General features: G+C 42.8%; 1 protein-coding gene across 2 annotated transcripts in view; it reads right to left on the minus strand.

Annotated features, from left to right (window-relative positions):
• Positions 1-1,458: 1,458 nt before the first annotated feature.
• The window catches only part of LOC137641439 (ATP-binding cassette sub-family C member 10), a 151,254-nt gene continuing 127,294 nt past the window's right edge, over positions 1,459-25,418 (minus strand). For both annotated transcript variants that reach the window (XM_068373979.1, XM_068373978.1), the window contains exons 27-29: positions 7,705-7,948; positions 7,170-7,309; positions 1,459-2,288 (exon numbers count right to left, since the gene is read on the minus strand). In XM_068373979.1, the coding sequence (XP_068230080.1) occupies positions 2,186-2,288; positions 7,170-7,309; positions 7,705-7,948 (487 nt within the window). In that variant the 3' untranslated portion in view covers positions 1,459-2,185. The remainder of the gene's footprint in view (positions 2,289-7,169; positions 7,310-7,704; positions 7,949-25,418) is intronic.

A 25,418-nucleotide genomic window follows, 5' to 3' on the forward strand; every position in this document is an offset into this window, starting at 1 on the left:
AGCCAAAGAGCCTCTTGTGAGCAACAGCTTCACTTTTGGTTGTTAATCACTAATGTGTTTCATTAGTTTACTAGAGGCACGAGTCTATTGAAAGGAAAAAAAAGGGGACATTTTAGGGGTAAATTTCACTAAAGCTTTAAAAATTTTACGGATAAATGACGATAAACCTTGCTTCTTAATAAGCAATATGAACATCATGTGAGTATAGAAATATATTTTGATATTAATATTCAGTTTTTTAACCATTAACCCTTTTACCCCCCAGGGTATTTGGAAATTTCCAACCCTTAACCCCCAGGGGTTATTTTTTTTTTCAAGCACATTATGCAGTATATTTTTTTAAAATTGCTCTAACAGCCTTAATTTTTGTCATAGAGAGGTCAGGTTGGTCTTATTCTCTTGGGAAATACCTGAAGTTTCTCAAAACATTATAAAAAATATGCAAAAATAAATTTAAATAGCAGTTTTTTGCAAGGACGTACTGGTACGTCCATGGGGGTAAAGGGATGAGTTTTGTGAAACGTACCAGTACGTCCTTTGGGGGTAAAAGGGTTGAATTTCTGGAGGACCCTACATTATGAATTTAACTCCGATATACATTCTACAGTTCTCCCAATATTGAAAACTTGAGCAATTTATTATTAAGTGCACTTCTCTCATAAAATTTTCTTATGCTCATGTCAGTTTGTTTTACATCTTACAAACTAGCATAGTGCCATAGCCTCTGTATCATGGTCTTCCCCTGTCTTGGGTGGAGTTCTCTTGCTTGAGGATACCCTCAGGCACACTTTTCTATCTTATATATCTTCCTCTTGCTTTTTTAAAGTTTTTATAGTCCATATGTGAAAGATCTGTTTTAATGTTGTTACTGTTCTTAAAATATTTTATATTGTTCATTACTTCTCTTGTGGTTTATTTACTTATTTCCTTACCTCACTGAGCTGTTTTCCCTGTTGGAGCCCTTGTGCTTATAGCATCCTGCTTTTCCAACTAGGGTTGTAGCTTAGTAAGTAAGTAAGTAAGTAATAGTAATAATAATAATAATAATAATAATAATAATAATAATAATATTAATAATAATAATATTAATAATAATAATAATAATAAAAATAATAATAATAAAAATAATAATAATAATACTGCTAAAAACTTCCATGGATAGAATAGAGAATAATCATAGTAATACTCTATTACAATAAGAAATAATTGAAATGCTGTTCATGTTAAGGAAATGGGACAGTGCTATCCATGTTTTTTTTTATTACATAACAAAGCTTCATAGAATAAAATTACTAGTCAACAAAACTGAAGTTATAAAAATATGGGAATATAAAAATAATCCTACTTTAACAATTTTTCTCAAGGAAATGCATCTGGTCTCTTTGAAATCAGAATTATTTAAAAGGCCATATTTTTTAAATTAATCCTCTAAGGTATATTTTCTGTAGAAAAATTCCATTTTCAAAAAGCCTTGTACCAGAGAATTATGTTTGCAACAGGTATTTAGTCATAATTATTGCATGAAATAAAATACCACTGAAAATCTCGACGAAAAATATTATTGTAAACATTTGCATAATGAAACAGTTTATGCATATGTATATCAAACCTGTAATCAGATACCTGTACAATAACCAAAGTAATGCGCACTTAGTACCAGATGTTTTCACTGTACAGTGATAATACTTAATGATAGTTTCTACTAGTTCTGTCAATAAAATTGCGATAAATACTGTAACAAAAACTTGACAAATTTTCAAGCCATTTTTATGATACTAAAAAACTGAAAACAATGTATTGGTTTAAAATACTGGATATGTACTTCAGTAAAATATGAGTAAAAAATATTCTTGAGAATTGCATCCTTGAATTTACAGTCTCCTAAATTCTTCAGTTCAACTAGATCGATTAAAAAACCAAAATCATACTACTGTATACAATAATTGTCAAACAGTATCCAAATATTTATAATCAAATCCATTCAATCCACCAGCTGAATGAATTTAGTGATTGAATATTATCTGCTTGAACAATACAGTACAGGATATTGAAAAAATCTTCATAAATTAAATACTCTTTTGTACATAATTCAATTACAAAAACTATGTGTAAAAACCCAGTAGGGTTTGGATTTTGAAAGAATCCACTGTTCTAGTAGTATCTCTGATTACGCATCTAGGTGATATCACTGTGAATGAAGTATTGAATAGAAATGAGATTCTCTATTACTGAGCAGCTCCATTGGTCGGCCACTTTCTACCACTTCTCCTTGGTCCATGACAAGTATTCTGAAACGAAAGTGTCGTACTTGATGCAAAATGGTCTGATTAGAAATAAAAAGGTCTATATTAAAATATTAATTTTGAAAGCTATATACTATGCTAAAAGAGCTTGACGGTTATCTGGTAAGTGTTTGATCAATGTAATTTTGGCTTTCCTTAATGTACATCTTTGATGATCAAAACAAAGAAAAAACCTGTCCTATACTCATCTTTTTTTAATGAGGCAGATTTGCACTCAAATAACCAAGAGCACTCTTAAACATACAAACATACCAGCTATGTGGAAAGCAAAATTAGGGAACACCAGCATTTGCCAGGCAAGATGGAGGACTTTATGGTCCTTAGAGAGTGATAATTTCATACATTTTTAACCATAACCCAGGCTGTTTAAGTAACCATTCAAAACAATGTTTGTTCTCTCATATTGACTGATTGATTATGAGTTATCTGGCATCCTGACATCTTGTTCTCTAATAACTATATACAGTATATGTTTGGTTAAAGTGGTGGTCGGTAATTTCAATCTACGTGTAAATTGTGACCTGTGGATATTGTGAATGGGAAAATTGACAACCTAATTCAAATAACCATTACCATAATATAATTGAAGTAATCAATAGGTCATAGTTTATAATATACAGTGAGCCCTCGCTACTTCGCGGTTCTACTATCGCAGATTCACCACTTCGCGGATTTTTTTCATAACGCATGTATATACATATATCGCGGATTTTCCGGAAATTTCAAAAATACAGCGATATATGAAGACCCCAAATATGTATTTCGTTAATTCCATTAATACTGTAATTAGTAATATCTGCTCTTACTGATGGTTCATTGCATTACATATGACATATAATTCAGTACAGAAAGAAATAAAACACGAAAAGAGAATGTGATCATACGATAATTCAGTATACAGTACGTAGTAAAATTAAATCGAACATGAAACGCAAATCAGATGCAGTCATACCGTATTTGAATGGTGTAAGGCTGCTGATGGCTACTACTACAAATGTAATGGATGTGCATCTTTTCCATGAATCTTTTGTATGTATACGTACGTAGTACTGCATCCAATAATATTCTTTGTTGCAAAAATCACATCTCGAATAAGCGTACATATCCTACAACAAAACAAGCGTAAAATAGCGTACGTAAAGCTGTATACGTAGTACCTTGTATTTGAATTGGTAACTACTACGTAGCATGTAAGACAGACTGTGATTGGTTCAAGTGCTGATAGATGACGAATCAGATCCCAAGTTTTGAAATCTAGCCTGTGATTGGTGTTTTGACCGCTTCTCCAACCCGCAGCATCTTTTCGCGGCCACTTTGTTTGCCGCTCTCTCGCCGGGTAGATGCTGCTACGTTACTGTGAACTTTAATCTGTGCTGTGCGTGACTGTTTTAAGTTGAACTTTTTGTTGAACTTTCTGTTTAACCCCTACTGTACAATGGCTCCCAAGCGTTCTGCTTCTACTAAGGCTGGTAGTGAGCCTAAACGCCACCGAAAGATGATGACGATTGCTGAGAAGGTGACACTTCTCGATATGTTAAAAGGAGGCAGAAGTTACGCGGCCGCAGCCCGCCATTTTGGAGTGAACGAATCCACCGTTCGCTACATCAAGAAGGACGATGCGAACATTAGAAAGACGGCTGCCATCACCTTTAGCAGATCAGCGAAGCGAGTCGTTACCACGTGTAATAAAACGATCGTCCGTATGGAAGGTGCTTTAGCAGTCTGGATTGCCGACTGCCGGAAGAAGAACATAGCCATGGATACGAACATCATCCGAACCAAGGCTTTGGGCTTGTATGAGAATTTTGCGGCAAAGGAACCTCAAGACGACGATGGCGACCATGCTGAAGAAGACGAAGATGATGTAGATGAACCTCAACCAGGGACATCCACTGATTCCCAGCCTCAGAAACAACGTTTTTCCGCCAGCAAAGGATGGTTCGCGAAGTTTCAGAAACGCTTCGGCCTGAAAAGCGTTTTCCTGCATGGCGAGGCTGCTTCCGCTGACACTACCGCTGCTGAAACTTACGCGAACGAGACGTTCAAGAACATTATCGCTGAAGGTGGATACAAGCCGGAACAAGTGTTTAATATGGATGAGACCGGCTTGTTTTGGAAGAGAATGCTGTCGCGAACTTTCCTGTTTAAAGAAGAAGCCAAAGCCTCTGGCTTTAAAGCGCTCAAAGATCGCGTAACCCTCGTGATGTGTGGCAATGCTGCTGGATTTTTGCTAAAGCCGGGGCTTATTTACAAGTCGAAAAATCCTCACGCTTTGAAAAATAAAAATAAGAACCTCCTTCCCGTGTACTGGATGCATAATCAAAAAGCATGGATTACGAAGATGCTGACCTCCAACTGGTTCCACCAGTGTTTTATCCCGCAAGTCAGCAAATATCTTGTAGAGAAGGGCTTGCCATTTAAGATCCTTCTCCTTATGGATAACGCTGGTGGACACGCAACTGATCTGTCGCATGAGGGCATTCAGGTTGAGTTCCTGCCACCCAACACCACGTCATTAATTCAATCGATGGACCAGGGGGTTATTAGGGCGTTCAAGGCCCTCTACACGAAGAATACCTTGGCGGACCTCGTTGCATGTGTGGATGCTGCCCAAGATGATGAGGATGAAACTTTCAATTTGAAGGCGTACTGGCGAAAGTACACAATAGCCATGTGCCTGCAAAACATCCAGAAGGCACTGCAAGAAATGAAACCTGCTACTGTCAATGCGAGCTGGAAGAAGTTGTGGCCCCAGATTGTTTACGATGACGAGGGATTTACACCTGCTGAGATTCAACACTCTGCAATACGCAAATCTGTGCAGTTGGCTGCGATAATTGGAGGTGACGGGTTTGGCGACATGACGACTGAAGACGTCGACGAGTTGTTGGACTGCCATTCCCAGCCGCTAACTGACGCAGACCTAGAAGACCTGACGAAATCGGCCAGTGAAGAAGACAGTGAAACACAGGAAGAGACCCAAGAAAATGTCGAAGAAACGGGCTTAACATTAGAACGGCTTGCCAAGCTCTGCAACCTTGCGAAGGAGTTGAAAGAAATGTCGCAAGAGTGGGACGAGGATATGGTTCGTTCTATGCAATTCTGCAACAAGATCGATGACGACATGACTCCCTACAGCAGGGGTGGCCAACCTATGGCGCATGCGCCAACAGTGGCGCATTGGACAAGTTAAATTGGCGCACTATACCCCAGAGATAATAAAAGAAAAATGCCTGCTCCAAAAAAAAAGTTAATGATATTAACAATAATACTTTTGCTTTACAACTTCGACATCTTTCCACTCTATGATATATATATACACATATATATATATATATATATATATATATATATATATATATATATATATATATAAATCAAATGATTTTATGTATAACCGCCAATTATGTCCAAATCACTATACTTAAAGAGTTGAAAGGGGGGTTAAAGTTTGTGTGGCGCATCTGAATTAGAAGTGAAAAAAATAGGTGCATTGGGAACAAAAGGTTGGCCACCCCTGCCCTACAGGATGCTCTTCGAGCGAAAAAAGAAGCAGCGGCAGCAACTTCCGATCACAATGTTCTTCCAGCCTCGCAAAAAAGAGCCAGTTCCTCCTGCTAGTACGCCTTCGGAAGAAATTGAAGAAGTGTCCCAGGAAGAAGTTGAAGAGGTGTCCCAGGAAAAGACACCTCCGTCTGAAGAGACGTAAAATACTATCATTGGCTGCACAGTAGAAGACATCATCAGCTTCATCATCATCATTTCTACTGTGCAGCAAATTCATCGCCATCATCATTCAAGTTTTTCTTCAACTTTTTTCGTGGTGAGTACAGTAACAATCTTTATCTTTTTTATACATGTTTTACTTTAATATTCTAACATTTTAATATTTGTGCCTGTTTTAGTTTAGTATGCATTAAGTTAAAGGGAAGGTTTTAAAAGTCTGAATATACATGTTATAACCTATCATATTTTTTTGTTTAAAATTTACATTTACGTACGTAAAACAACTCTCTCTCTCTCTCTCTCTCTCAAATTGTTTTCCTGCTTTGCTACGTATGTACTGTATGATTTTATATAGATACGGTAAATAATATTTGTAATAACATATTTTCTAAAAGCTTTTACTGTAATATCATTATTTATCACTTTCATCATGCGTATTAAAGGCCTTCGTTTGTTTATTACGATCGAAGATGGAGCGTACTTTATGACGCCGCCGTTTCAGGCGGCGTCATAAAGAAAAACATTTCATTTGGAAGTCCTAAGAAAAATTAAGTAAAACATTGGTAATAACAAAATCAACATACTGTATAATCAATATAATCGATGCAAAAACTAACCTATACACAGATGTGTAAATGCGTTTGTTTCTTCATTATGATCAGAGATAAACGTAAATAAAACATTGGGTGCCATTTTTTATCGTGCTTTTTGGCGTGTTTAGGAAACGCATGATATAAAATCGCCTTTAATATTTGTGCCTGTTTTAGTTTAGGGTACTGTAGTACATGCATTAAGTGTTCTGTACATTAAAGGGTAGTTTGTTAACAGTACTACGTACAAGGGAAGGTTTTAAAAGTCTGAATATACATGTTAAATAAATACGTAAATATGGTGTCCCTACTTCGCGGATTTTCACCTATCGCGGTCGGGTCTGGAACCTATCTACCGCGATAAACGAGGGCTCACTGTAGCATATAGGGCAGCTACTAACATAGGATGGTTAAGTAAATACTGGTTTTCAGCGGAATCTAAAACTCTAATTAAAATTATGGTCAATAATCAATAACATAAAAGGGAAATATAACATGAGTAAAAACAATTCATTCCTATCCTTATTATGAGGCAATAGTCTGAGCATACCTGTCACAGTCACGCACAGTATGAACACGGTGGGCAATTATAAGAACGGTCTTGTTCCGAAAGACACTGCGTATCGTTTGCTGAATCTGTTCGTCTGTTTCATTATCTAGTTGTGATGTTCCTTCATCTATACATACAATCTGTAAAGCAATGTTTCTCTATATTCATAAGTTTGAATCACCATATATACACAATATAGATAACTTCTAATCCATTAATCAGTTACTTTATTGATATTCAATGTAAATAATCTTATATAGCAAACTGGGATTCAAGTTTTCTTTAGTTGTCTAAGTAAAAAAATATTCAGTGTAAAGGAATATTAATAAATACTGAAGACTTTGCCTTGCACAGTTCATCATAAAATCAATTCTTAAAAAAAAATCAAACAATATTTTTCATGAAATTGCATTCATGCAAGTTTTCACTTTTTATGAAAAGGCCAAAACCTATTTCAATCACATGGCAATCAAGGTTCTCAAAGCAACTGCAATGTAAAAACATTTTTGAGCTATAAGTCATACTAAACACATACCTTAGTTCGGCATAATAATGCTCGAGCAAGGCAGAATAGCTGCCTCTGTCCTGCTGACATGGATCGCCCTGCTTCTTCTACGCGAGCCTCTAGGCCTCCCAAGGTCTGTACTAAACCACCTAGGTGACATGATCTAAGTGCCTGCCAGACCTGTGTATCTATTGACTCTCCATTTGGGTCTAAATTTTCTCTTATGGTCCCACTGAATACAAATGCATCTTGAGTAACAATAGCCATGTTTGACCTGGAAGATTCAGGAACTTGTGTATTAAACAGCTGTGATGGGAAAGATTAGATATGCAGAAGTTATTACAGTTACAAACACAACTATTACAATGATATTCTTATACCACTGCAGAGTAATATTTGAGTCAGCAGATCTAAAAAAAACTCAATTAGTCACTCATTACCTTATAAAACACATTTATGAACATTAACAAGGAAAATTAAAACATCTTATTAAACCATTAAGAAAGAAAGTGTAAAGAAAAAGAACATAGGTTCAAAGTCAGCCTAATTATTGTACTATGATCACAAACTTACAAACTTTATTCCTCTTTTTTTTTTTTAAATATGTTATTTTCCTTAGTAAAATAAATTTTTGAATATACTTACCCGATGATCATGTAGCTGTCAACTCTGTTGCCCGACAGAAATCTAAGGTCGGGATACGCCAGCGATCGCTATACAGGTGGGGGTGTGTACACAACAGCGCCATCTGTCGAGCAGGTACTCAAGTACTTCTTGTCAACAAGAACTCAATTTTCTCCTCGGTCCACTGGTTCTCTATGGGGAGGAAGGGAGGGTCCTTAAATTCATGATCATCGGGTAAGTATATTCAAAAATTTATTTAACTAAGGAAAATAACATTTTTCAATATTAATCTTACCCGATGATCATGTAGCTGATTCACACCCAGGGGGGTGGGTGGAGACCAGCATACATGTTAACATTAGAAGCTAAGTATCCCGTATTTCATTTTAGCAGTTATTCAAAATAACAAACATAAAATAAATAAGTACCTGGTAAGGAAGTCGACTTGAACCATTACTCTGCCTTTTTAAGTACGTCTTCCTTACTGAGCCTAGCGGTCCTCTTAGGATGCTGAGCGACTCCTAGGTGCTGAAGTATGAAGGGCTGCAACCCATACTAAAGGACCTCATCACAACCTCTAATCTAGGCGCTTCTCAAGAAAGAATTTGACCACCCGCCAAATCAACCAGGATGCGGAAGGCTTCTTAGCCTTCCGTAAAACCCAAAAAACAACAATAAAAAGCATTTCAAGAGAAAGATTAAAAAAGGTTATGGGATTATGGGAATGTAGTGGTTGAGCCCTCACCTACTACTGCACTCGCTGCTACGAATGGTCCCAGGGTGTAGCAGTTCTCGTAAAGAGACTGGACATCTTTGAGGTAAAATGATGCGAACACTGACTTGCTCCTCCAATAGGTTGCATCCATAACACTCTGCAGAGAACGGTTCTGTTTGAAGGCCACTGAAGTAGCGACAGCCCTAACTTCATGTGTCCTTACCTTCAGCAAAGCAAGGTCTTCTTCCTTCAGATGAGAATGGGCCTCTCTAATCAAAAGCCTGATGTAATAAGAAACTGCGTTCTTAGACATCGGTAAAGCAGGTTTCTTGATAGAACACCATAAAGCTTCTGATTGTCCTCGTAATGGCTTTGTACGTCTTAAATAGTACTTAAGAGCTCTTACTGGGCAAAGTACTCTCTCTAGTTCGTTCCCCACCAAGTTGGACAGGCTTGGGATCTCGAACGACTTGGGCCAAGGACGAGAAGGAAGCTCGTTTTTAGCTAAAAAACCGAGCTGCAAGGAACATGTAGCCGTTTCAGATGTAAAACCTATGTTCCTGCTGAAGGCATGGATCTCACTGACTCTTTTAGCTGTTGCTAAGCAAACGAGGAAAAGAGTCTTTAATGTGAGATCCTTAAAAGAGGCTGATTGAAGCGGTTCGAATCTTGCTGACATCAGGAACCTTAAAACCACGTCTAGGTTCCAGCCTGGTGTGGTCAACCGACGCTCCTTTGAGGTCTCAAAAGACCTAAGGAGGTCCTGTAGATCTTTGTTGGTGGAAAGATCTAAGCCTCTGTGGCGGAAGACCGCTGCCAACATGCTTCTGTAACCCTTGATCGTAGGAGCTGATAGGGATCTTACATTCCTTAGGTATAACAGGAAGTCAGCTATTTGCGTTACAAAGGTACTGGTTGAGGAAACTGCATTCGCCTTGCACCAGCTTCGGAAGACTTCCCATTTTGACTGATAGACTCTGAGAGTGGATGTCCTCCTTGCTCTGGCAATCGCTCTGGCTGCCTCCTTCGAAAAGCCTCTAGCTCTTGAGAGTCTTTCGATAGTCTGAAGGCAGTCAGACGAAGAGCGTGGAGGCTTGGGTGTACCTTCTTTACGTGCGGCTGACGCAGAAGGTCCACTCTTAGAGGAAGAGTCCTGGGAACGTCCACTAGCCATTGCAGTACCTCGGTGAACCATTCTCTCGCGGGCCAGAGGGGAGCAACCAACGTCAACCGTGTCCCTTCGTGAGAGGCGAACTTCTGAAGTACCCTGTTGACAATCTTGAACGGAGGGAACGCATACAGGTCTAGATGGGACCAATCCAGAAGAAAGGCATCCACGTGAACTGCTGCTGGGTCTGGAATCGGAGAACAATACATCGGGAGCCTCTTGGTCATCGAGGTAGCGAAAAGATCTATGGTGGGCTGACCCCACAGGGCCCATAGTCTGCTGCAAACATTCTTGTGAAGGGTCCACTCTGTGGGGATGACCTGACCCTTCCGGCTGAGGCGATCTGCCATGACATTCATGTCGCCCTGAATGAACCTCGTTACCAGCGAAATCTTTCGATCTTTTGACCAAATGAGGAGGTCCCTTGCGATCTCGAACAACTTCCTCGAATGAGTCCCTTCTTGCTTGGAGATGTACGCCAAGGCTGTGGTGTTGTCGGAGTTCACCTCCACCACCTTGCTTAGATGGAGGGACTTGAAGTTTATCAAGGCCAGATGAACTGCCAAAAGCTCCTTGCAGTTGATGTGAAGTGTCCTTTGCTCCTGATTCCATGTGCCAGAGCATTCCTGTCCGTCCAGTGTCGCACCCCAGCCCGTGTCCGAAGCGTCCGAGAAGAGACGGTGGTCGGGGGTCTGAACAGCCAATGGTAGACCTTCCTTGAGAAGAATGCTGTTCTTCCACCACGTCAGTGTAGACCTCATCTCTTCGGAAATAGGCACTGAGACCGCCTCTAGCGTCATGTCCTTTCTCCAGTGAGCAGCTAGATGAAACTGAAGGGGGCGGAGGTGGAGTCTCCCTAACTCGATGAACTGGGCCAGCGATGAAAGTGTCCCTGTTAGGCTCATCCACTGCCTGACTGAACATCGGTTCCTTCTCAGCATGCTCTGGATGCATTCTAGGGCTTGACTGATCCTTGGGGCCGACGGAAAAGCCCGAAAAGCTCGACTCTGAATCTCCATACCGAGATAGACAATGGTTTGGGATGGGACGAGTTGGGACTTCTCTATATTGACCAGGAGGCCCAATTCCTTGGTCAGATCCATAGTCCATCTGAGATTCTCCAGACAGCGACGACTTGATGGAGCTCTTAAAAGCCAGTCGTCCAAATAGAGGGAGGCTCTGATGTCTGCCAAGTGAAGGAATTTGGCAATATTCCTCATCAGTTTGGTAAACACAAGAGGTGCCGTGCTTAGGCCAAAGCACAGGGCTTGCAACTGGTACACGACCTTTCCAAAGACGAACCTTAGGAAAGGTTGGGAGTCTGGATGGACGGGGACATGAAAGTATGCGTCTTTCAGGTCTAACGAGACCATCCAGTCTTCCTTCCTGACCGCTGCTAGGACCGACTTCGTCGTCTCCATCGTGAACGTCTGCTTGGTGACAAAAGCATTGAGAGCACTGACGTCCAGCACCGGTCTCCAACCTCCTGTCTTCTTCGCTACCAGGAAGAGACGGTTGTAGAAGCCCGGGGATTGATGGTCCCGGACTATGACTACCGCTCCCTTTTGTAGCAAGAGCGACACCTCTTGTTGCAACGCTAGCCTCTTGTCCTTCTCCTTGTAGTTGGGAGAGAGGTTGATGGGAGACGTTGCTAGAGGGGGACTGCGGCAGAACGGAATTCTGTACCCCTCCCTTAGCAACTTCACAGACTGAGCGTCTGCACCTCTGCTCTCCCAAGCTTGCCAGAAGTTCTTGAGCCTGGCACCCACTGCTGTCTGGAGAGGTAGGCAGTCAGATTCTGCCTTTGGAGGACTTGGAACCCTTCTTCGATTTGCCACGGTGACTGTCGGCACGGGTACCTCCTCTGCTGGAGGTTCTGCCACGAAAGGGCGGGATGAACCTAGACGCTGGTGTGTCCACTGCGGCAGAACGGAAAGGTCTAGGCACGGAAGGTAAAGCTTTAGCCTTACGTGCGGAGGACGCCACCAGGTCATGGGTATCCTTCTGGATCAACGAGGCAGCCATCCCCTTGATCAGCTCCTCCGGAAAGAGACACTTGGAGAGAGGAGCAAACAACAACTCCGACTTCTGGCAAGGAGTGATCCCAGACGACAAGAAGGAGCAAAGATGTTCTCTCTTCTTAAGCACTCCCGACACGTACGAAGCCGCAAGCTCACCAGACCCATCCCGAATGGCTTTGTCCATGCTAGACATGATAAGCATGGCAGAGTCCTTATCCGAAGGGGAAGTCTTTCTGCTTAACGCTCCCAAACACCAATCGAGGAAGTTGAAGATCTCAAAAGCACGAAAGACTCCCTTCAACAGATGATCCATGTCAGAAAAGGACCAGCAAATCTTAGATCGTCTCATAGCCAGCCTGCGGGGAGAGTCAACCAGACTTGAGAAGTCGCCCTGGGCAGAGGCAGGAACTCCCAAGCCGGGTTCCTCTCCCGTGGCATACCAGACGCTAGATTTGGAAGCAAGCTTGGTAGGCGGAAAGATGAAAGCAGTCTTTCCCAGTTGCTTCTTGGACTGCAACCACTCTCCCATAACCCTCAACGCTCTCTTGGATGAGCGTGCGAGGACAAGTTTGGTGAAGGCAGGAGCTGCTGACTGCATGCCCAGAGCAAACTCGGAGGGAGGAGAGCGAGGGGTTGCAGACACAAACTGTTCCGGATACAAGTCCCTGAACAAGGCAAGGACTTTCCGAAAGTCTAAGGAGGGAGGCGTAGACTTGGGTCCTTCTAAGTCGGAGTGCGGATCGTCCAAATGTGCAGCTTCGTCATCAGATACTCCATCATCCGAAAGCTGAGTAGGAAGTGGCAAAGGTGGAGCAGAAAGCTGAACGGCTGAATCCGGCAGCACGGGTGCATGCGTAGCTGCTGCGGATCCAACATCATGCCGCTGCTGGTCAGTCTGCGAGCTGGCAACAACAAAAGCAGAGTGCTGGTGCGTGGGAGGGACTGCCGTGGGTTGCGGAGCATGCCGTATGGGATGCGGAGCATGCCGCATGGGTTGCGGAGCATGCCGCATTGTGTCAAAACACGGCAGCTCGACAGCACCTTCCCACTGCTGATGCGGTAGCTCACGCATGTCAACGGAGGGTGCAGCATGAACATGCGTCTGGCAGGGTGGACTGCGCATCGGTGGTGGAGCTCTCACAGGTGGAGTGTGGGAGCAGGCAGCCGCAGTATCTGCTGAGCGCACAACCGTGGCAGGTTGTAGGTTAACTGGTGCCGTGTCAACCTTCTCAGCACGATACTCCTGCATAAAGGAAGCAAGCTGAGACTGCATAGTCTGCAGCATGGACCACTTAGGATCTACCGTGGTTGGTGCGGCAACAGACGGAGTAGTTGCCTGCTGCGGAACCACTCTACCTCTCTTGGGAGGTGTGCAGTCTTCGGAAGACTGCGGCGAGTCCGAACTGACCCAGTGGCTACACCTGGGCCGTTGGACTCGCTCGGAAGGGACCTTACGCTTGAGAGGTCGTGAGACCTTGGTCCAACGTTTCTTCCTCGAAACTTCTTCCACAGACGAGGAATGATAGGGCTCATTCGTCTGTTTGTGGATGGGACGATCTCTGACAGATACGTCCGCAACCACTGAGGGTACATCCGTACGCTGATCAAGGCCTGCCGAACCCTTTGGTCCTTCGACATTGCTTCTCCCCTGGCTTGGGAGCTTGCAAGAGGTCCCGGACTGGGAGGACGACTGGCACGAACAGATGTACCCTCATGCGCAACACTGACACTGACACTTTTCACTTCACTTGCACTCACAACACTTCCCACTGCACTTTGCGCTTTCAGCTCTTTGACATCTGCCAAAAGCTGATTACGGTCATTAGCTAATGACTCCACTCTGTCACCAAGAGCCTGAATGGCACGCATCATGTCCGCCATGGAGGGCTGAGCACTAGTAGCAGGGTCGGGAGTCACCACTACAGGGGAAGGAATAGGTTGAGGGGCATGGGGAGAGGAAAAATCAAAAGAGCGAGAAGAACTCCTCCTGATCCTATCCTTCTCTAGCCTACGTGCATTTTTAAGGAATTCGTTAAAATCGAATTCCGAAAGCCCAGCGCATTCCTCACATCGATCTCCCAATTGACAGGATTTACCCCTACAATTGGAACAAACGGTGTGAGGATCTATGGAGGCCTTCGGAAGACGCCTAGAACAAGCCCTAACGCTACACTGCCTGTACTTAGGGACTTGAGACTGGTCAGACATCTTGAATTGTAGAAATAGTCAAGGGGGAATTCCAAAATCTAGCAAAGTTCGTTAACAATTAATCCAAATTTAATCAAAAAGCTTGCTAAGCTAATGATAAAGATTCCTGAATAGCGAAGGCTAAAATCTAGAGCGAATACATCACCAAAATCGTGAAAAACAACTCCAGAATCAACAGCGTATCCAAGTAGGTCTTGCCGGTGGCACGACAGAGGAAAAATTGAGTTCTTGTTGACAAGAAGTACTTGAGTACCTGCTCGACAGATGGCGCTGTTGTGTACACACCCCCACCTGTATAGCGATCGCTGGCGTATCCCGACCTTAGATTTCTGTCGGGCAACAGAGTTGACAGCTACATGATCATCGGGTAAGATTAATATTGAAAACATTACTATACATTAGATCCTACTTTTTACCTTTTCACAAAAAATACAACTCAAATAAATGTCTACAAACATTTTCAAGTTAGTTCTTTTAAAAATAAATGTATGACTTTTTCAAAGATAATTCACAAAATTTCTGAATTGAAAATTTATGGTGAGAAAATTACATATTTACTGTTTCTGTCAAGATAATGCAAAATAATTTGCCAAGTAATAAATATCATTTGATAATTCTGGAAAAACACATTCATCAGGTAACCTGACGTTAACTATATTGTGGACGTTGATGAAAGCTGGATTGTAAGTCTTCATAAGATGAAAAATATGGTAAAAGAAGTGGCAATGACATTCAGCATCTCCAGAAACAATGCCCAACAGAGATGATAAAAGACAAAGAGCTGTATTACATTAAAGCAGAAGTGTATGGAGGCCATAAACAGTTAAGGCAATTAAAAATAAAATGTTTCTATATAAACTCTTTGTTTCTCTTCCTCTTGTTATTTTGAAGTTTTAACATCTTGTTATTTTGAAGTTTCTATAGTATATATAAGAAAGATTTATTTTGATATTATTATAGTTCTTAAACTTCTCTTGCAGTTCATTTCCTTATTTCTTCCTCACAGGGCTATTTTCCCTTTTGGAGCCCTTGGGCTTATAGCATCTTGCTTTTCCAACTAGGATTGTAGCTTAGCAAGTAATAATAATAATATAGTAATAATAATAATGACAAGAGGACTATAGTCATTTACTACAATAATTCTAAATATTTTCATTGGTGAGACACCCAGTTGATAGTATTCAGTAACACATGTAACTAAGGCAACCAAGTGTGGGTGAAACTTTGCAGTGCACACATATAAGAATGAAATTACTATACTGTACGTAGGTGTACTCTTTGATGGCACTGCTGTGACAGTTAAACATCCATGAACAAGATTTTTCTGACCTTCACAAATATATCTACTTATCATTGTTGACAGCATACAATACCATTGTCTTGTATTTTGTGTGATAAATTTTTATCTTTTCCATCCCTTATGATTGTGATGTCTCAATATTTATGTACAATATTGTACAGGATATTTTTAAGGTGTGCATAACCTTCAAGCATCTTGCAGTCTTTGTAAAAGTTTTGTGCCCAATGAGATGTATCATGTTCTTTTAATTTTGCGACCAGCAAGCTAAAATTATCAAATTTTTATATAAATATGTTATTTTCATTAGTAAAATAAATTTTTGAATATACTTACCCGATGATCATGTAGCTGTCAACTCTGTTGCCCGACAGAAATCTACGGTCGGGATACGCCAGCGATCGCTATCCAGGTGGGGGTGTACTCAACAGCGCCATCTGTGGTCAGGTACTCAAGTACTTCTTGTCAACAAGAACTCAATTTTCTCCTCGGTCCACTGGTTCTCTATGGGGAGGAAGGGCGGGTTCTTTAATTCATGATCATCGGGTAAGTATATTCAAAAATTTATTTTACTAATGAAAATAACATTTTTCAATATTAATCTTACCCGATGATCATGTAGCTGATTCACACCCAGGGTGGTGGGTGGAGACCAGCATACATGTTAACAAAGAAGCTAAGTATCCCGTATTTCATTTTATTAGTTATTCAAAATAACAAACATAAAATAAATAAGTACCTGGTAAGGAAGTCGACTTGAACCATTACTCTGCCTTTATTAAGTACGTCTTCCTTACTGAGCGTAGCGGTCCTCTTAGGATGCTGAACGACTCTTAGGTGCTGAAGTATAAAGGGCTGCAACCCATACTAAAGGACCTCATCACAACCTCTAACCTAGGCGCTTCTCAAGAAAGAATTGACCACCCGCCAAATCAACCAGGATGCGGAAGGCTTCTTAGCCGACCGTACAACCCAAAAACAACAATAAAAAGTATTCAAGAGAAAGGTTAAAAAGGTTATGGGATTATGGGAATGTAGTGGCTGAGCCCTCACCTACTACTGCACTCGCTGCTACGAATGGTCCCAGGGTGTAGCAGTTCTTGTAAAGAGACTGGACATCTTTGAGATAGAATGATGCGAACACTGACTTGCTTCTCCAATAGGTTGCATCCATAACACTCTGCAGAGAACGGTTCTGTTTGAAGGCCACTGAAGTAGCCACAGCTCTCACTTCATGTGTCCTTACCTTCAGCAAAGCAAGGTCTTCTTCCTTCAGATGAGAATGTGCTTCTCTAATCAGAAGCCTGATGTAGTAAGAAACTGCGTTCTTAGACATTGGTAGAGAAGGCTTCTTGATAGCACACCATAAGGCTTCTGATTGTCCTCGTAAAGGTTTTGACCTTCTTAGATAGTACCTAAGAGCTCTAACTGGGCAAAGTACAGTAGGGTCCCGAATTATGCGAGAATTTGGTCGATTAATGACCTCGTGTAAATGGAAAATCGCGAATTTCGAAACACACAACTAACAGAAATAATTCCATTGTGGCCATGGCAACCAGCAATTTGCCTATTCAAATGTGTTTACTACCCATTTCCAATACTTTCTTTGTACTATACTGTATTTCTTTATAATATCAAATTGTTTTTGTAAATAAATAAAACATTTAATATACTTTAAAGTTCTAATAACTTGAAAAATGGTTAAAATTATAACCAGGATAGGTGTAAACACCATATATTTCCCGTTACAACACAACCCAAAATACAGACAAATTTTAATGTTTGTCATATCTATTGTATAATACAACTGGTGAATAGCAAAACCATCACTCTATAGACTAGCTTGTTGTATGATTGAAAATCCAGAATTATCAAAATAAAGGCGATTTTATATCATGCGTTTCCTAAACACGCTAAAAAGCAGAATAGAAAACGACAACCAATGTTTTGTTTACGTTTAACTCTGATCACAACGAAGAAACAGACGCATTTATACATCTGTGTTTTTAAATTGACAGCAATTTTACCAAGTATAGATTATATGTTGAATTTGTTATTACCAATGTTCTAATTATTTTTTATTAGAACTTTCAAATAAATGAAATGAATGCCATTTATGAAATGTTTTTCTTTATGATGCCGCCTGAAACGGAAACCTTCCATTTGTTTACGCTCCATCTTCGATCATAATAAACAAACGAATGCATTAAACACACATGATCTAAGTCATAACTAATGATATTACAAACATTTAGTAAACATTATGTTATTACAAATATTTTACTTACCGTATCCATATAAATTCCTAAATTCGTAGCAAAGCTGGAAATTTTTTTTTTCCTTATGCGTTTAATCCACAATAGCAAACTGCCGCTAATGACAGAGTGATAACTTACGATAATTCTAAACTGTTACGAAAGATAATTGTCCTTTCCATATCCAAAATACTTTTCCTAACTTCAGTTATAAGTCAACTTGTACCCACCTCAATTATGGATCCATATGCAAAAAAGGTAAAGAAGAAAGTACTAGGCCTATTTTTAAAGTCACCGAACAATTAGGTTACCGCTATAACGTTCGATGAGAGAGAGAGAGAGAGAGAGAGAGAGAGAGAGAGAGAGAGAGAGAGAGAGAGAGAGAGAGAGAGAGAGAGAGAGAGATGGTTTTAAAGTACTAAACAATAAATATGATAGGTTATAACACATTGGTGTTTATATAATATTAACTATATAGAGGGTTTGAATAAGTTAAGAAATGGTGTAAACAATTCTTTGTTATTGTATTCGCGCGGAAGCTAGACATCAGCTGATGTGATCACAGCCAAAAGTAAAACAAAAATAAGTTAGCAATACTCGATTTTTAAAACACACCCGAAATTTTACAACATAAGTACATGTTTTATTATAGCGCAATTGACATTTAAAGAGTAAAAATTTTCTGGAATAGAATGGTGTTTCCTAAAAAATAGTGGTTTGCGGACGAAATCGGTTACCGTATTTTAAGCTATGATTGAAATGGATGTATACACGGTATAATTTTTTCGTTTTGTAATTAATTGACACTTCAAGAAAACCGATTTTGGTTTCTTCATCTATTTGTAAGTATTGTATAACGAGAGAGAGAGAGAGAGAGGGAGAGAGAGAGAGAGAGAGAGAGAGAGAGAGAGAGAGAGAGAGAGAGAGAGAGAGAGAGAGAGAGAGAGAGAGAGAGAGAGAGAGAGAGAGAGAGATATTATGACGCAGAAGGTTACAGACCTAGAACAGGGGAGGATGAAGGTGGGGGGAGTGATGATATAGGCTGGGTGGACTCGCAGGGGAGACGGTAGGAGACGGGGGAAGGGGGGATTTGGTTGCCAGTGGCTAAAAATAGATTCTGAAAGCCGGTAAAGGGAAAAACGAATCCCATCGAATAAACAGAATAAGGAAAGGGAATAAGATCCAGAGGAATAATAGATATAATGGAATGAAAATGACTAGATGGTGTTAGTTGTGATAAGAATAATTTAGATATTTGAAATAAGAGTGTCTGAGGAGGTATAGAAGGAATTCGTGATAAATATAGAGGAATATCAAAGGATACAGTTAGTTTGCATTAAAGGGTTTGTTATCGTTTATCGGCAGTGAATAGCCTAAACTTCGGTAACGAGTCGTCAATATTTTGTCATATTTTAAACAGTATACATTTGATTTGCAAACATTGGTTTTGTAGAGTAGACGGTAAAATAAAATCTAGAGAGAGAGAGAGAGAGAGAGAGAGAGAGAGAGAGAGAGAGAGAGAGAGAGAGAGATTTCTGCCATCAAATCTCTCTCTCTCTCTCTCTCTCTCTCTCTCTCTCTCTCTCTCTCTCTCTCTAGATTTTATTTTACCGTCTACTCTACAAAACCAATGTTTGCAAATCAAATGTATACTGTTTAAAATATGACAAAATATTGACGACTCGTTACCGAAGTTTAGGCTATTCACTGCCGATAAACGAACCCAGTCTACTCGTGAAAACCTTGAACGCCCAGAGGGAAAAATAAGGCTTTTAAATATACTGTACTAAACAAAAATAATGCTTTAATATACCATCATTAACACTACCATTACAATTATCGTAAGGTTGGAGAAAGATAAAGATTGCCGAGAACGTAACCACATTTCTGTTTACATTTTGTCAGCTGGACTCGCACAGTTAACAGTTGATTTCATTGTTGATGTGGAATTTTATCCTTAAATAGGCTATTCATTATGAAATTATGTTAATGAAATGTAATGTTAATATTGTTTTGTAACATTTATTATAAATCACCGTATTTAGGGCTACCAATATACTTAAAAAGACTATAGATTTGATACATTTTGTGGTGCTTGACTCGCGAACTTTGAACAGCCTCGTGGATACAGAAAATTTATTTTTGAAAAATAGCGATCGTGGAAAAGGGGAATCGTGTAATTCGAACACGCTTAATTCGGGACCCTACTGTACTCTCTCCAGTTCGTTCCCCACCAAGTTGGACAGGCTTGGGATCTCGAACGACTTAGGCCAAGGACGTGAAGGAAGCTCGTTTTTAGCCAAAAAACCGAGCTGCAAGGAACATGTAGCCGTTTCAGATGTGAAACCTATGTTCCTGCTGAAGGCGTGGATCTCACTTACTCTTTTAGCTGTTGCTAAGCACACGAGGAAAAGAGTTTTTAATGTGAGGTCCTTAAAAGAGGCTGATTGGAGCGGTTCAAATCTTGATGACATAAGGAACCTTAGGACCACGTCTAGATTCCAGCCTGGAGTGGACAACCGACGTTCCTTTGAGGTCTCAAAAGACCTAAGGAGGTCCTGTAGATCTTTGTTGGTGGAAAGATCCAAGCCTCTGTGGCGGAAAACCGCTGCCAACATACTTCTGTAACCCTTGATCGTAGGAGCTGACAGGGATCTTACGTTCCTTAGATGTAACAGGAAGTCAGCAATCTGGGTTACAGTGGTACTGGTTGAGGAAACTGCATTGGCCTTGCACCAGCTTCGGAAGACTTCCCATTTAGACTGATAGACTCTGAGAGTGGATGTCCTCCTTGCTCTGGCAATCGCTCTGGCTGCCTCCTTCGAAAAGCCTCTAGCTCTTGAAAGTCTTTCGATAGTCTGAAGGCAGTCAGACGAAGAGCGTGGAGGTTTGGGTGTACCTTCTTTACGTGAGGTTGACGCAGAAGGTCCACTCTTAGAGGAAGAGTCCTGGGAACGTCGACCAGCCATTGCAGTACCTCTGTGAACCATTCTCTCGCGGGCCAGAGGGGAGCAACCAACGTCAGCCGTGTCCCTTTGTGAGAGGCGAACTTCTGAAGTACCCTGTTGACAATCTTGAACGGCGGGAATGCATACAGGTCGAGATGGGACCAATCCAGCAGAAAGGCATCCACGTGAACTGCTGCTGGGTCTGGAATCGGAGAACAATACAACGGGAGCCTCTTGGTCATCGAGGTAGCGAACAGATCTATGGTTGGCTGACCCCACAGGGCCCAAAGTCTGCTGCAAACATTCTTGTGAAGGGTCCACTCTGTGGGGATGACCTGACCCTTCCGGCTGAGGCGATCTGCCATGACATTCATATCGCCCTGAATGAACCTCGTTACCAGCGTGAGCTTTCGATCTTTTGACCAAATGAGGAGGTCCCTTGCGATCTCGAACAACTTCCTCGAATGAGTCCCTCCCTGCTTGGAGATGTAAGCCAAGGCTGTGGTGTTGTCGGAGTTCACCTCCACCACCTTGTTTAGCTGGAGGGACCTGAAGTTTATCAAGGCCAGATGAACCGCCAACAACTCCTTGCAATTGATGTGAAGTGTCCTTTGCTCCTGATTCCATGTTCCCGAGCATTCCTGTCCGTCCAATGTCGCACCCCAGCCCGTGTCTGATGCGTCCGAGAAGAGACGGTGGTCGGGGGTCTGAACAGCCAAAGGTAGACCTTCCTTGAGAAGAATGCTGTTCTTCCACCACGTTAGAGTAGACCTCATCTCTTCGGAAACAGGAACTGAGACCGTCTCTAGCGTCATGTCCTTTATCCAGTGAGCAGCTAGATGATACTGAAGGGGGCGGAGGTGGAGTCTCCCTAACTCGATGAACAGGGCCAGCGATGACAGTGTCCCTGTTAGACTCATCCACTGCCTGACTGAGCATCGGTTCCTTCTCAGCATGCTCTGGATGCATTCTAGGGCTTGGTTGATCCTTGGGGCCGACGGAAAAGCCCGAAAAGCTCGACTCTGAATCTCCATACCCAGGTAGACAATGGTCTGGGATGGGACGAGCTGGGACTTCTCTAAATTGACCAGGAGGCCCAGTTCCTTGGTCAGATCCATAGTCCATCTGAGATTCTCCAGACAGCGACGACTTGTGGGAGCTCTTAAAAGCCAGTCGTCTAAATAGAGGGAGGCTCTGATGTCTGCCAAGTGAAGGAATTTCGCAATATTCCTCATCAGTCTGGTAAACACAAGAGGTGCCGTGCTTAGGCCAAAGCACAGGGCTTGGAACTGGTACACAACCTTTCCAAAGACGAATCTTAGGAAAGGTTGGGAGTCTGGATGGATGGGGACGTGAAAGTATGCGTCTTTCAGGTCTAACGAGACCATCCAGTCCTCCTGCCTGACCGCTGCTAGGACCGACTTCGTCGTCTCCATCGTGAACGTCTGCTTGGTGACAAAAGCATTGAGAGCACTGACGTCCAGCACCGGTCTCCAACCTCCTGTCTTCTTGGCTACCAGGAAGAGACGGTTGTAAAAGCCCGGGGATTGATGATCCCGGACTATGACCACCGCTTCCTTTTGTAGCAAGAGCGACACCTCTTGTTGCAACGCTAGCCTCTTGTCCTTCTCCTTGTAGTTGGGAGAGAGGTTGATGGGAGATGTAGCTAGAGGGGGATTGCGGCAGAACTGAATTCTGTATCCCTCCCTTAGCCACTTCACAGACTGAGCGTCTGCACCTCTGCTCTCCCAAGCTTGCCAGAAGGTCTTGAGTCTGGCTCCTACTGCTGTCTGGAGAGGAAGGCAGTCAAAACTTGCCTTTTGCGGACTTGGAACCCTTCTTGGACTTGCCACGGTGACTGTCTGCACGGGTACCTCCACTGCTGGAGGTTCTGCCACGAAAGGGCGGGATGAACCTAGAAGCAGGTGTATCAACTGCTGCAGGGCGGAAGGGTCTAGGCACGGAAGGTAAGGTTTTAGCCTTACGTGCAGAAGAAGCCATCAGATCATGAGTATCCTTCTGGATAAGTGAGGCAGCCATCCCCTTAATCAACTCCTCCGGAAACAGACACTTGGAGAGAGGAGCAAACAACAACTCTGACTTCTGGCAAGGAGTGATACCAGCAGATAAGAAGGAGCAAAGATGTTCTCTCTTCTTGAGGACTCCTGATACATATGAAGCCGCAAGTTCACCAGACCCATCCCGAATTGCCTTGTCCATGCTAGACATGATCAGCATGGCCGAGTCCTTATCTGAAGGGGAAGTCTTCCTGCTTAAGGCTCCCAAACACCAATCGAGGAAGTTGAATATCTCGAAGGCACGAAAGACTCCCTTCAACAGATGATCTAAATCGGAAAAGGACCAGCAGATCTTCGAACGTCTCATAGCCAACCTGCGGGGAGAGTCAACCAGACTTGAGAAGTCGGCCTGGGCAGAGGCAGGAACCCCCAAGCCAGGTTCCTCTCCCGTGGCATACCAGACGCTCGACTCAGAAGCAAGCTTGGGAGGAGGAAACACAAAAGAGGTCCTTCCCAGTTGCTTCTTGGAATGCAACCAGTCCCCCATAACCCTCAAAGCTCTCCTAGATGATCTGGCGAGAACAAGCTTGGTGAAGGCAGGCGCAGCAGACTGCATGCCCAGAGCAAACTCGGAGGGAGGAGAACGAGGGGTTGCAGACACAAAATGCTCAGGATACAAGTCCCTGAACAAGGCCAGGACTTTGCGAAAGTCTAAGGAGGGTGGCGAAGACTTGTGTCCTTCAACATCAGAGTGAGGTTCATCCAGATGAGCAGCTTCATCATCCGATACATCATCATCCGAAAGTTGAGTTGTGAGTGGCAAAGGCAGAGCAGCAAGCTGAACGGCTGAATCCTGCAGAACGGGTGCATGCGTACCTGCGGATCCAACATCATGCCTCTGCTGGTCAGTCTGCGAGCTGGCAACAACAAAAGCAGAGGGCTGGTGTGTGGGAGGGGCTGCAGTGGGCTGTGGAGCATGCGGTATGGTATGCAGAGCATGCTGTAAGGTATGCGGCTCATGCTGCATGGTATGCGGAGCATGCTGTAAGGTATGCAGAGCATGCTGCATGGGCTGAGGAGAATGCCGCATAGTGCTGGAACCCGGCAACTCCTGATGCGGCAGCTCACGCATGTTAGCAGATGGTGCAGCAAGAACATGCGTCTGGCAGGGAGGACTGCGCATCGGTGGAGGAGCTCTCACAGGTGGGGTGTGGGAGCAGGCAGCCGCAGTATCTGCTGAGCGCACAACCTCTGCGGGTTGTAGGTTAACAGGAGAGGTGTTAACTTTCTCGGCATGATACTCCTGCATGAATGCCGCAAGCTGAGACTGCATAGTCTGCAGCATGGACCACTTAGGGTCTACTGTGGTTGGAGCAACAACAGACGGAGCAGTAGCCTGTTGAGGGACCACTCTACCTCTCTTGGGAGGTGTGCAGTCATCAGATGACTGTGGCGAGTCCGAACTGACCCAGTGGCTACACCTGGGCCGTTGGACTAGCTCGGAAGGGACCTTACGTTTGAGCGGTCGTGAGACCTTGGTCCACCGTTTCCTCCTGGAAACTTCTTCCACAGACGAGGAATGTAAGGGCTCATTCGTCTGTATGTGGATGGGACGATCCTTAACAGATACGTCCGCAACCACTGAGGATACATCCGTGCGCCGATCAAGGCCTGCCGAACCCTTTGGTCCTTCGACATTGCTTCTCCCCTGGGCTTGGGAGCTTGCAAGAGGTCCCGGACTGGGAGGACGACTGGCACGCACAGATGTACCCACATGCGCAACACTGACACTGACACTATGCACATCACTAGCACTAACACTTCCCACTGCACTCTTCGCTTTCAGCTCTCTGACATCTGCCAAGAGCTGATTGCGGTCACTAACCAACGACTCCACCTTCTCACCGAGAGCCTGAATGGCACGCAACATCTCAGCCATTGCAGGCTGAGCACTCGTAGCAGGTTCGGGAGTCACCACCACAGGGGAAGGAAAAGGTTGAGGGGCATGGGGAGAGGAAAAATCCACAGAGCGAGAAGAACTCCTCCTATCTCTCTCCTTCTCTAACCTACGTGCATATCTAAGGAATTCGTTAAAATCGAATTCCGAAAGCCCAGCACATTCCCCACATCGATCTTCCAATTGACAGGATTTACCCCTACAATTGGAACATACGGTGTGAGGATCTATAGAGGCCTTCGGAAGACGCCTAGAACAAGTCCTAACACTACACTGCCTGTATTTAGGAACTTGGGAATGGTCAGACATCTTGAATTTAGAAGTAGTCAAGGGGGAATTCCAAAATACAGCAAAGTTCGTTAACCAATAAATCAAATTAATTCCAAAAGCTTGCTAAGCTAAGGATAAAGCTTCCTGAACAGCGAAGGCTAAACTTTAGAGCAAATACATCACCAAATCGTGAACAAAAGACTCCAAAATCAACAGCGTATCCAAGTAGGTCTTGCCGGCGGCACGACAGAGGAAAAATTGAG

The sequence above is a fragment of the Palaemon carinicauda genome, chromosome 5 (assembly GCF_036898095.1).
Source record: "Palaemon carinicauda isolate YSFRI2023 chromosome 5, ASM3689809v2, whole genome shotgun sequence".
Lineage (NCBI taxonomy): Eukaryota > Metazoa > Arthropoda > Malacostraca > Decapoda > Palaemonidae > Palaemon > Palaemon carinicauda.